The sequence below is a fragment of the Lathyrus oleraceus genome, chromosome 7, assembly GCF_024323335.1.
Source record: "Lathyrus oleraceus cultivar Zhongwan6 chromosome 7, CAAS_Psat_ZW6_1.0, whole genome shotgun sequence".
Lineage (NCBI taxonomy): Eukaryota > Viridiplantae > Streptophyta > Magnoliopsida > Fabales > Fabaceae > Lathyrus > Lathyrus oleraceus.
Window position 1 is genome coordinate 49,511,866 of NC_066585.1, and position 12,462 is coordinate 49,524,327.

At 32.5% G+C, this 12,462-nt stretch overlaps 1 protein-coding gene across 1 annotated transcript; it reads left to right on the top strand.

Moving 5' to 3' along the window:
• Positions 1-3,036: 3,036 nt before the first annotated feature.
• LOC127106394 (disease resistance response protein 206) lies at positions 3,037-3,830 on the top strand. Its single transcript, NM_001427034.1, has one exon. The coding sequence runs from the start codon at positions 3,113-3,115 to the stop codon at positions 3,665-3,667; it is 555 nt and encodes a 184-aa protein (NP_001413963.1). The 5' UTR covers positions 3,037-3,112; the 3' UTR covers positions 3,668-3,830.
• Positions 3,831-12,462: the final 8,632 nt, after the last annotated feature.

The following is a 12,462-nucleotide window of genomic DNA, read 5'->3' on the forward strand; positions in this document are numbered from 1 at the left end:
AAATGTTAATAAGTATCATATCTTCAAATTTATGTTGAAAATGCAATTTTAACTTATGAAATATGTGTATACGACTAAATTATAAATAGATTATTGCATGTCATGTTTGGTTTCAGCATGCCTAATGGTGTTAGAAATTAAAAAAACAATTACATAAAAATTTATTATGAAATCCTTCAAAACTAATTATAGAAAACACATAGAAACACATTTTTTTACAATTTTTTTCAAAGTCTAATACATATGTTAAAATTGCAGGTAGTTCAGAAATGTTAGAGCAATGTTTGAATCTTGCATTCAACTGAATTAAGGATTTATAAAAAAAAACAAGGTATAATTATCATATACAGTGAATTGTCTTTTGATTGATAATGGAAAATCTACATTGTTTGTTTGAAATGATTAAGTTAAGCATGCAACTATACTTTTTACCAATCTCACGTCATCATATATAATATTATAACTCAACATATTGCCAAAATATAGTTGGGGGTTGAAATGAATAGTTATGTCCACTGCCTCCTTTCTATTGACTAGGTCAGTGGAGTATTAAAATAATTCAGCCGTAAGATAATTAATATTATGCATGATTTGTAATAAATCAATAAGAATATCAATTCTTTATAAATTTAGTTGTACAAGAAAATGATTGTAAATAATTAAAGTGGGCTAAGAAAATGGGCCCCACTAAATCCCACTATATATTATATAAAATATAATTAAAAAATTGATTCAAATATATCAAAATACATTAAAAGAGAGTTTTTCATTGGGTAAGGTGATGTATGATATGAGTAATTTCCAATTGGTGAATTATTTTATGGATTTGGGATAAAAAGAGAATTTTGAAATCTTGAATTATGGTGTGGATTTGGAATAAGAGGTGGATTTCCAAAATATGGGGTGTTTTGTTGATTTGGGATACAAAGAGGACTTCCATCATTTTGCATAAAATTGGAGCATGTGTTATGTTGATTGAGGTTCATTTTCAGATGAAATGTGTACACAAAAAAATTAAAATTAAATAAAATAAATTGGTCAAATTTAGACTAGATGTGAGTGAAAAATGTGATAAAATAAATTACCTATTTATACTACTAAAAAATATTACCGTTATTTTATTGTTGTTGCAATCTTATCATTCCAAAATGAAATCAATATCCTGAAATCAAATTAGTTATTATTGTAGTTTTTTAAGGTTGCAGGCAAGTTTTGAATCATCACTTCCTAAAAGGTTGCGGGCAGGTTTTGTATAAACCCGGTTTTTTAAGGACCAAAAGAATGGTACGAAGTTAAATCATTTTTGTTGCTAGACTTATTTCTCACAATTTTAACTAAAATTGTGAACCTTTTATTTCAATATCTTTTGTTGCATTAAACCTTATTGTATCAATTGCAATTAATTTCAACATTTGGTAGTATTCATTACTATATTTTAAAACAAATGAGGTTCTGGTATTTCTTTTATATGGTTTATGTATTTTGGTTAAATAATCATTTATTATGAAGGTTAATATTTGCGCTTTTATACCTCAAATTAGTAACAGATTGGAAAATTTCATCCATTATTAAATAAATATATTTTTATTTCTTATGTCCAAAATCTCAATGATAAATGGAATGTTTATTCATAACATTAACAATGGAATGCTTATTATATATCAATATATCAATAAATTGTAAAAATATTTTTGTATTATATTTTTTGATTATTTCCTTAATATAGTATACAAAAAAAATTAAGCAAATTATATTACTATAAATTAATAATGTTTTACTTTATTATGTCGCAAACTGGAAAAAGTTATTTGTGGAAATTTTTTGAACTCATTTATTGATCATTTAACATACATTACATTAAAAAAAAACTCTTATGCAATAAATTTGTGTACGTTGATCCAACTATATATATATATATATATATATATATATATATATATATATATATATATATATATATATATATATATATATATATATATATATATATATATATATATATATATATATATATAAATATATATTATATTTTAACTTTTTTAAAATAAATTATTGAACTTGCGCGACCCGTGCGAACGTACTTTACTAGTTAATATTACAATGTATAATTTATATACTTATTTAAATATTTTTGGGTGGACAAAAATCGGACAATTTTGAATAAATCTAACTTAGAAAACAGAGCTAGAGGTGACTATAGAGCGCCGGCGCAATGGATGAAATCTTAACCTACTCACTCCCAAACATAATATTTTCTGTCCTATCTATCACTTTCAAAAAGAACCATTATCTTCTTTCGTTGTTTTCTTTGAAGGAGAAAGAAGGATGAAATTCTCTCCTTGCTAGATTTATTTTTAGTATACAAATGTATTCATAATCACATGGAAAAAAAAATTAATATATTAACCTTTTGGAACCCACACTGAAAAAAAACTTTTAATTTTTTTTTATGTTTTGGATTGTGCTTTTGTCAAAGTTTGAAATTCGAGTTTGAATTATTGGATTTGATAAATTTATATAATTTCGTTTTTATTTTAATTAACTCAAGATATTAAGTTGAGTTATATATATATATATATATATATATATATATATATATATATATATATATATATATATATATATATATATAGTCATATTTCTAATAATATATAGTTTGAATATATTTTTTTAAGTAGGAATAATTCTTCCCCTACAAATCGATTTTATGAGACTGAGTTAGAGTCAATCACATTTTTTAACCTATACAAAAAATACACAGAAAATTGCATCACTACCACTTTTTAAATAACAATTTTTTTTTAATTATTATTAAAATTTTGTATAATAATGAGTTAGATGATTTTTTTTATTAATAGATCACATAGCCACCTCTAACCTCAATTGACTAAACGTCATGGTCTTATAAGAGAATTTGAGTTATATATCTTACAATTTTGTATTACATTCTTTGAAAGAAAAATAAATAAGTTTGTCCTATATATAACAATTGTTTTCAAAGAATTAAATTAAGATTTTTCTTCTTCTCTTATAAAAGGGCAATACAACCATAGTCTAAACCAAGTTCTTCTACTCCTTCTTTACTTTCAAGTTCCAATAGCTAAGAAATAAAATGGGTTCCAAACTTCTAGTACTATTTGTTTTTGTGATGTTGTTTGCTTTAAGTTCAGCAATTCCAAACAAGAGAAAGCCATATAAACCATGCAAAAACCTAGTCTTTTATTTTCATGACATACTTTACAATGGAAAGAATGCAGCAAATGCAACATCAGCAATAGTAGCAGCTCCAGAAGGTGTTAGTTTAACTAAATTGGCACCTCAATCCCACTTTGGTAACATAATAGTTTTTGATGACCCTATCACATTAAGCCATAGCCTTTCTTCAAAACAAGTTGGAAGAGCACAAGGGTTTTATATTTATGATACCAAAAACACATACACTTCTTGGCTTAGTTTCACATTTGTTCTTAATAGCACTCATCATCAAGGAACCATTACTTTTGCTGGAGCTGACCCAATTGTCGCCAAAACTAGAGATATTTCTGTCACTGGTGGTACTGGAGATTTCTTTATGCATAGAGGAATTGCTACTATTACCACTGATGCCTTTGAAGGCGAGGCTTATTTTCGACTTGGTGTTTATATCAAGTTCTTTGAGTGTTGGTAACTATCAAATTAAGTACTACTTACTATAATAAAAGCAATTAAATTTGAAGTTAAATTATTGTTGTCTCTTTTCATGTTGTGTTTTTAATTAATTAGTCCATAAAGTATACTCTTTATATTTCTTTTGTTCTCTATTATTATTATCAATAAATGAAAATCCTATCTACTAGTTTCTTTTTAGAATAAGCATATCACATTTTCACGTTGACGTATAAGATAAATAATTTTTCCTCAATCTTATTTCAAACAACACAAAAATTATATATGACATTGAACCGACATAAAAATAAGACTATGAACTACTATCTTGTCACGATCATTATATATTTATAAAATCCATTTTGAATTTTATAGTTTATGGTTTGAGCACAGAAATTTCCCATGAAATTTGATAAAAAAAAATATATTTTATTTTATTTAAGAGATTAAACTCAAAAATATTTTAGGATAGATTGTGCAAAAATTATAAGTTTAAAACACATTTGACGTTAAAGTCGAAAATAAAAAGAACTTGATAATAACTTTTAATGTAGTAAATGATTTTAAAAAGTAAGAAATTCAATTCATGAATGGAATGCAAATACATACATTTGCATATCACTCTTTTCTCACAAAACATTGGGGTACTTCAAGTTTGTAGAATTTGTGTGAAATTACGGATCCCTAAAACTACCAACTAACAATGCTTATATACTAGTTCTAATGTAACTGTCTACAACGGCCGACTCAGCAAACTATGTCACGTTTCCAACGTCATGCAACCTTCTCTTTTGCAAGCTTTACACGTGTTCTTTGATAACCGTCTGATCTCATTCGTTTGTGTCTTGTTCGACGGCATGCAGTTAGTAATATTACATTGGAAACTCCAAATTTCGCTAAGTTCAAAACTTATGTATCCCTGGTCTTTTAAACTAATTGCTTGAAAGTGCGACCAAGGTCACCATCACCCTTCGACATGATAAATTTTCCAAAAATGAATATCTGATTCCATGGCCGTAACTGACCATTTCGACCTAGCTAAAACCCAAATCAAATAATCTCCAAAAAAATTTCAAATCCTCACATCTAAAGCTTGTGTTGAAAATTCCGAGGTAACAAATTTCTCCCCCAAAATACCATGTTTCGACTTCTCTTTTTGTCAAAAGGAGAAAGGTGGCATTTTTGAAATCGTTTTTCGACATTATTCAAACCCTTTTGTTGACGTCAATGTCATTATTACAACTTTAATGCAAGTTATCATTTCCAAAGGATTTTTGTATAAAAAAATCTCATAATTACTATATTTTCTAGGAGATCGTGGGTTTGCCACTATTATTAACTTCCAACAATTGCCACTTCCTAAAAAAATGAAATGTTTTAACTTAACATGCGTTCGCCACGTGTCCATCATTTTAAGGGCAACTGCTACTATAAATACTCATTTCAAGACCTTCATCATTCTTCTTCACCCGCACTTCATAACCAAGTTGTTTCCATGCAAAGAGATAAGAAGAAAGACCTCTTTTTCTACATCATGATTTCTTCAAACACTCAACTCAACCATGAAAACTTCTACTTCAACTCACAAGGCGGATACCAGAAAAAATCCTCTAGCATTTTCTATTCCGTAAGTGGAGGGAGGACAATGCTCAATCTCTAATAAACTATTAGCATTATTAGGTCCATATCCTTATCCCAAATTGCGCCCTAAGAAAGTAAAGGATTCATTTCCTTGTTATGTCTCCACTATCCCTTATACATTTGAACAACGCGCGCTTGATTTAAAATTCTTGAATCCTTATGAGTGCATTTTTTCGACCAACTGCTACGCCAAACAACAAAGACTATATCACGTGGCTCGACAGAGTGCAAGGCCAACGAAAAGAACAATGGGAAAACTTAGATATTTTTGACATAATCCAAATTTCTAGGATCTACCCTATGTGTAACCAATGCATGTTGATTTGTTCGATCTTCTTTTGGGAAGGATCGACAAATATATTATAGCTTCCTTGTAGAATGATTACACCGACTATGTTCGACGTAGCAACTATAACCAGATTTACACCTCTATGAGAAATCTTTGATCCCACGCTGAAAACCAATATTGAATTCAACTTCGACAATCCCGGTTTTAAACAATACATCACCGACCATCATGACAAAACCAACATAAAAGTTTCCGACCTGGAATATATTGCAGTTTTAACCCTTTGTCTTTCTCATTATAGTTTATGCTCAGGCTCTTTGCAAATAGCTAAAGGATATATCCATTTAGTAATTCACACTACTACGTAATAGACCTTTCGTAACATCCATTTTACAACGGTCATCGTGTTAACCGTGGTAATAGTTTATTTTTGGACGCTTTGTTTTTGTATTTACTAAAGGACATGTCACAACGGTCATATAGAACAACCGTATTAAAATTTATATGTAGTAAAATGGTTTGAATCCCAAAACCAACAATTTGGAAATTTATCGTGATAATAATGTGATTGACCTTATATATCACCACAATTTTTTTTTCAACTGAGGTGAAAGGTGTTACTTATTTATATATAAGCTAAATTATCCCTCGCTTCAGTATATAACAATTGTGTCCCTCAAAACAAAACCCTAACAACTCTTTCACTCGCCTCTCTCAAAATGAAACCCAACAACTCAGTCAGTCGTCTCTCTCATATGGAAACCCTAAAACGGAACCATAACATCAAATCTTAGCCAATGGGTATTTACAAGTTCATTTTGACTATAGTTTTTTTTTCAAAGTCTATTTCAATAGCTTGTTTCATAATGTTTAAATTTCCTGCTTGTTTTGACTTGTATGTGGGGATGCTTATTTCAATAAAGAGGACGAAGCTAAAGTTAGCGTTGCAAACTTGTGTAAAAGATCCAGAATGACATCCATTCAAGATAGACACAAGTTTGCAGCTCTAACTTTAGCTTCATCCTTATTTCATTGAGGACACGCCATTACATGACATGCATGGTACATTTTTGAAACATTCTTTGACTTGATATATTTATTGTATCGTGTTTGTAATTTATGATTTGTTGTTAATGAATGTTTTTGATGAATGTTATTATTAATGTTTGTTTAAAAGATGATTTTATTATATATTACGTGGTTTGAGTGTTTTTCAAATACCTTACCAAATATATCACTTTTTAAACTGCATTAGAAAATTATAATATGATAGATAAAGTTGTATTAGAAAACAAGTACACGTTCAATTCTTGACAAGAATTATTCACATCGTTATCTATATGTTATTCTTTGATAGTTAGTACTTGCTTTAGTGATTATAGTTCTTCTACCACCCTTCTCTCCACTCTAATTTTGTTTGCAAAATAGTATTTACTTGCAAACAAAATAGCAAAAGGTTATATGTTTAGTCAGCATTGCAAAAATAAGCATTCCACCTAATTTATAATAAACTCAAGTGTATATATTACAACGGTTGTTTAGTATAACCCGAAGAGAGCTGGTTTGGCTTTTTCACCTAGTGCAACCCGAAGAGATCTAAAGCGAATTCAAGAAGTGTTTCACAATGCTGGTTTTATTCATACCAAGGATCAGCCTACTGCTACAATCTTAGAAGACGATGAAGAACAAGGAGTGACAGACTTTGCAACGTGTGGATCGACGTGCCAGGATTGGATTGTTGTTGATGTTCTTTCTGTTATTCACTTGTCAAAGTAATATGTTTGCTTTTTATTATTTTCAAAATCCCTTTGCCATGCCCAAGGTGAAAGTGAATCTATGTAGGCTTTGTTTCAAATTTCATTATCATTAATAAAATGTTATTTTGTTTATCCATATTATGTTTTTCCTTTTTGCTTATTCTGGGAAATGGTAACATAAAAAATAATAATTATTTTTATATATGCATCACAATGTGTGTTTATTTGTTCATATTCTAAAATCAAGCATAAAATCATTGTGCAGATTAATTGTTAAACCCATTGAAAATAATGACCCTATGCTCGCTTCCAACTTTGAATTTGTTGTGTTCAAAATGGAAGAAGAGGATGATGAAGAGATTCCTGATGAGATTTCTCGATTGCTTGAGCATGAAGAGAAGACTATTCAGCCTCATAAAGAGCCGTTGGAAGTGATCAATTTGGGTTCTGAAGGTAACAAGAAAGAAGTCAAGATTGGGGCACTGCTTTTTCCAGATGTTAAGAAGAGGATGGTAGAGATTCTTAGAGATTATGTGGATGTGTTTTCTTAGTCTTATCAAGATATTCCAGGTCTTGATATCGATATCGTGGAGCATCGATTATCGTTAAAGCCAGAGTATCCTCTAGTTAAGCAGAAGTTGAGAAGCACTCACCCTGATATGACTGTCAAGATTACAGAGGAGGTTCAAAAGTAGATTAATGTTAGATTCCTTGTTACTTCCGAGTATCCTCTGTGGGTGGCTAACATTGTACCTGTTCCTAAGAAATATGGTAAAGTTTGGATGTGTGTTTATTATAGAGATTTGAATAAGGCTAGTCTCATAGATGATTTTCCTCTGTCACACATTGACATCTTGGTAGACAATACAACTAAATTTAATGTTTTCTCCTTTATGGATGGGTTCTCCGGTTACAATCAGATTAAGATGGCACCCGAAGACATGGAAAAACAACATTTATTACACCCTGGAGAATATTCTGCTATAGAGTGATGCCTTTCAGTTTAAAGAATGTTGGTGCAACATACCAAAGAGCCATGACCACTCTTTTCCATGACATGATGCACAAAGAGATATAAGTCTATGTTGATGATATGATTGCTAAGTCGAAGACTGAAAAAGATCATGTTAAGTATTTGTTGAAGTTGTTTCAGCGTTTTAGAAAATTTAAGCTCCGGTTGAATCCTAATAAATGTACTTTCGGTGTCCGTTCAGGAAAACTATTGGGTTTCATTGTCATCCAGAAAGGTATTGAAGTAGATCCTGATAAAGTTAGAGCTATTCAAGAAATGTCAGCGTCGAAGACAGAAAAAAAAGTCAGAGGGTTCCTCAAACGTCTGAATTACATATCCAGACTTATATCTCACATGACTTCTACATGTGGGCCAATCTTCAAGCTTCTCCGCAAAGATCAAGGTTGTGCTTGGACAGAGGACTACCAAAAGGCTTTTGACAGTATCAAGGAGTATCTGCTTGAACCTCCTATCTTGTCTCCTCTAGTGTAAGGAAGACCTTTGATTATGTTTTTAGCCGTGTTAGAAGAGTGCATGGGCTGTGTGCTTGGACAACAAGATGAAACTGGTAGAAGGGAGCATGACATCTACTATCTGGTAAGAAGTTCACAGACTTTGAGTCTCAGTATTCTATGCTTGAGAAGACTTGTTGTGGTTTAGCATGGGCTGCCAAACATTTACGCCAATATATCATCAATCATACCACTTGTTTGATATCCAAAATGGATCCAATCAAGTATATCTTTGAAAAGCCTGCTTTGACTGGAGGGATAGCTTGTTGGCGGATGTTATTGTCTGAATACGATATTGAGTATCGTACATAGAAAGAAATTAAAGGAAGTATTCTTGCAGTTCATTTGGCTCACCAGCCGATCGATGATTATCAATCCATCAGGTTTGACTTCCCTGTTGAAGATGTTATGTACTTGAAAGCTAAAGATTGCGATGAATCGTTGCCTGAAGAAGGACCAGATCCTGGATCCCGTTGGGGTTTAATGTTTGATGGAGTTGCTAATGCTTATGGTAATTGAATTGGGGAAATCATTATTACTCCCAAGGGTTCTCATATCCGTTTTACTGCAAGATTGATGTTTGATTGTACGAATAATCTGGCAGAATATGAAGCTTGTATCATGGGTCTCGAAGAAGCCATTGATTTGAAAATTAAAATCCTAGATGTGTATGGAGATTCAACCTTGGTGGTCAATCAGATCAAAGGACAATGCGAGACACGTCATCCTGGTCTAATCCCTTACAAAGATTATGCAAAGAGGTTGTTAACTTTATTCAATAAAATTGAGTTTCATCATATACCTCGCGAATAAAATCAGATGGCGAACGCTCTGGCTACTTTGTCTTCTATGTATAAAGTGAATCGTTGGAATGATGCACCCAGTATCACAATTATGCACCTTGATAGACCCGCTCAGGTGTTTGCAATAGAATAAGTTACAGACACTAAGCCTTGGTATTATGATATTTAATATTTCCTCCAACGTCAGGAATACCTGCTTGGGGCATCCAACAAGGATAAGAAGACTTTGAGAAGACTGGATGGAAATTTCTTTCTAAATAAAGATGTGTTGTACAAGAGAAACTTTTACATGGTTTTGCTTAGATGCGTGGATAGACACAAAGCTAACATGTTAATGTGAGAAGTTCATGAAGGATCCTTTGGCACCCATGCCAATCAACATGCAATGGCTAAAAAGATGTTAATGGTAAGTTACTATTGGCTAACAATGGAATCTGATTTCTGTAAATATGTGAAGAAGTGCCATAAATGTCATATTTATGCTGATAAGGTTCATGTGCCTCCGACGCTTCTCAATGTTATTTCATCCCCGTGGCCTTTCTCTATGTTGGGAATTGATATGATTAGTATGGTTGAGCCCAAAACTTCAAACGAACATTGTTTCATTCTGGTAGCTATTGATTACTTCACCAAGTGGGTTGAAGCAACATCCTATGCTAATGTGACCAAGCATGTTATGGTCCAATTTATCAAGAATCAGATTATTTTCCGATATGGTGCTCCAATTAGATCATTACTAATAATGGGTCTAACTTGAATAACAATATGATGAAGGAGTTGTGTGACGACTTTAAGACTGAACATCATAACTCTTCTCCTTACAGACCTAAGATGAATGAGGTTGTTGAAGCTGCAAATAAGAACATTAAGAAGAACATTAAGAAGATCATTCAGAAGGTGGTTGTGACGTATAAAGATTGGCATGAGATGCTCCTATTTGCTTCGCACGGATATCATACATCTGTACGCACTTCAACAGGGGCAAACCGTTTCTCTCTTGTGTGTGGCATGGAAGAAATGTCCTTGAAGAGGAGGATATCCCATGAATGTGAGTCTTGATGCAATCTAGTTTGTCTGAGGCTGAATGGTGTCAGAGCAGATATGATCAGTTGAACTTGAATGAAGAGAAAATAATGACAACCTTATATCATGGTTAGTTATATCAAAAGATAATGAAGAAAGCATTTGACAAGAAGGTTCGACCTCGTGTATTCAGAGAAGGCGACCTTGTGCTCAAGAAGATTTTGTCTTTCAACATTGATTCTAGGGGCAAGTGGACTCCTAATCACGAAGGCTCATATGTTGTCCAAAGAGCTTTCTTTGGTGGTGCATTGATTCTTACAACTATGGATGGTGAGGATCTCCATTGTCATGTGAATACCGATGCAGCCAAAAAATACTTCGCCTAGAAATAAAAGAACAACTCGCTAAGTTGAAAATCTGAAAGAGCGGCTTAGGAAAAAATGAGCGTCTCGGTGGATTGAAAACTCGGAAGGGTGGTCCAGGCAAAAGTTAGAGACATAAACAGAAAATAATCATCACGATAGATTGAACCCGAAAGGGCAATCTAGGCAAAATTTAGGGACTATGGCAAGTAACTGCATCAGGCCAGACTTGATCGTTTGAAGCCACAATGCCCATCACAGACTCCTTTTCTGTCATCCTCGACCGAAGACCAGAGCATAGTGGAATTAAAAGTTGTTAGGGAGAATAGCGGTCATTGTATTTCAATGTAGCCTTTTTCCATATATTTACCATTTTCCAACTTTATAAAGATCCATGGAGTCACGCAATTTACGGACTACCATTCTATCAATGAAATTTGAGCCTTTTGCCAACTTGTTTGTCATTCTTATTTTGTTTCAGTTTACAAAATTTCATTTATTTATGATAATCATTTTTGAAACAGATACATATTTAAACAATCATGTTTTTGAAAATTTACAAAAAAGATATGTGTTTTCACTCGACCTGTGAATACAAAAGAGGAATGTTAATGGTAATCCCACGGATAGTAAGATCATGAATAGTGGAATTCAGTGCCTTCCCTAGGCCGGATTTTCTTTTACAACTGTCTCCCCAACATTAGATCACAAGAGTGGTGTAATCCCGATGAATCTCTGCCAGCATCTCCATCCTGTTGAGATTAGCCGAGTATCTTTTTGTATTGTGTTATAAGTCTCACACATTTGTGTTTGTTTTGTCAGCATAATCATACACATGTGCATAACATCATGATGTTTATTTGTGCATTTTTCATTTTTTGCAATTATTCCTCACCACTCTCGGGAACTTTTCTCCCCGCAGAGTGTGTGCATCCTCTCTCCAATAGAGCATCGATCTTAAGCAGAGAGAGTTTATCCTCTTTAATTCCCCACTGAGCCCGATCCTCGTGGAAGATTTTGTTTCAGTTTTCCCCTCCGGTTCATTATCTGGATGGGATCAATCTCCAATTGAGTTCATGCCCTCATTGGATTGAGTCCTCTTTGACCGCTTCTCTCTAGTTCATTTCTAGTCTGAACTTTGGTCCCCTTCTGATTGGTTACCTTTGTTAAGATATCACTTGGCTGGTAGTTGGTAATCATTCCCTTTGGCTTATTACTTTTTTTAAGCTATCACTCGCTTAATAATAGGTAATAATTCATTTTACATTTGATTGGTTGCCTTTGTTATGCTATTACTTGGCTAGTAGTTGGTAATCATTCCATTTGGCTTATTATCTTTGTAAAGCTATCACTCGGCTGATAGTAGGTAATAGTTCCTTTTACCTTTGATTGGTTACCTTTTTTAAGCTATCACTTGG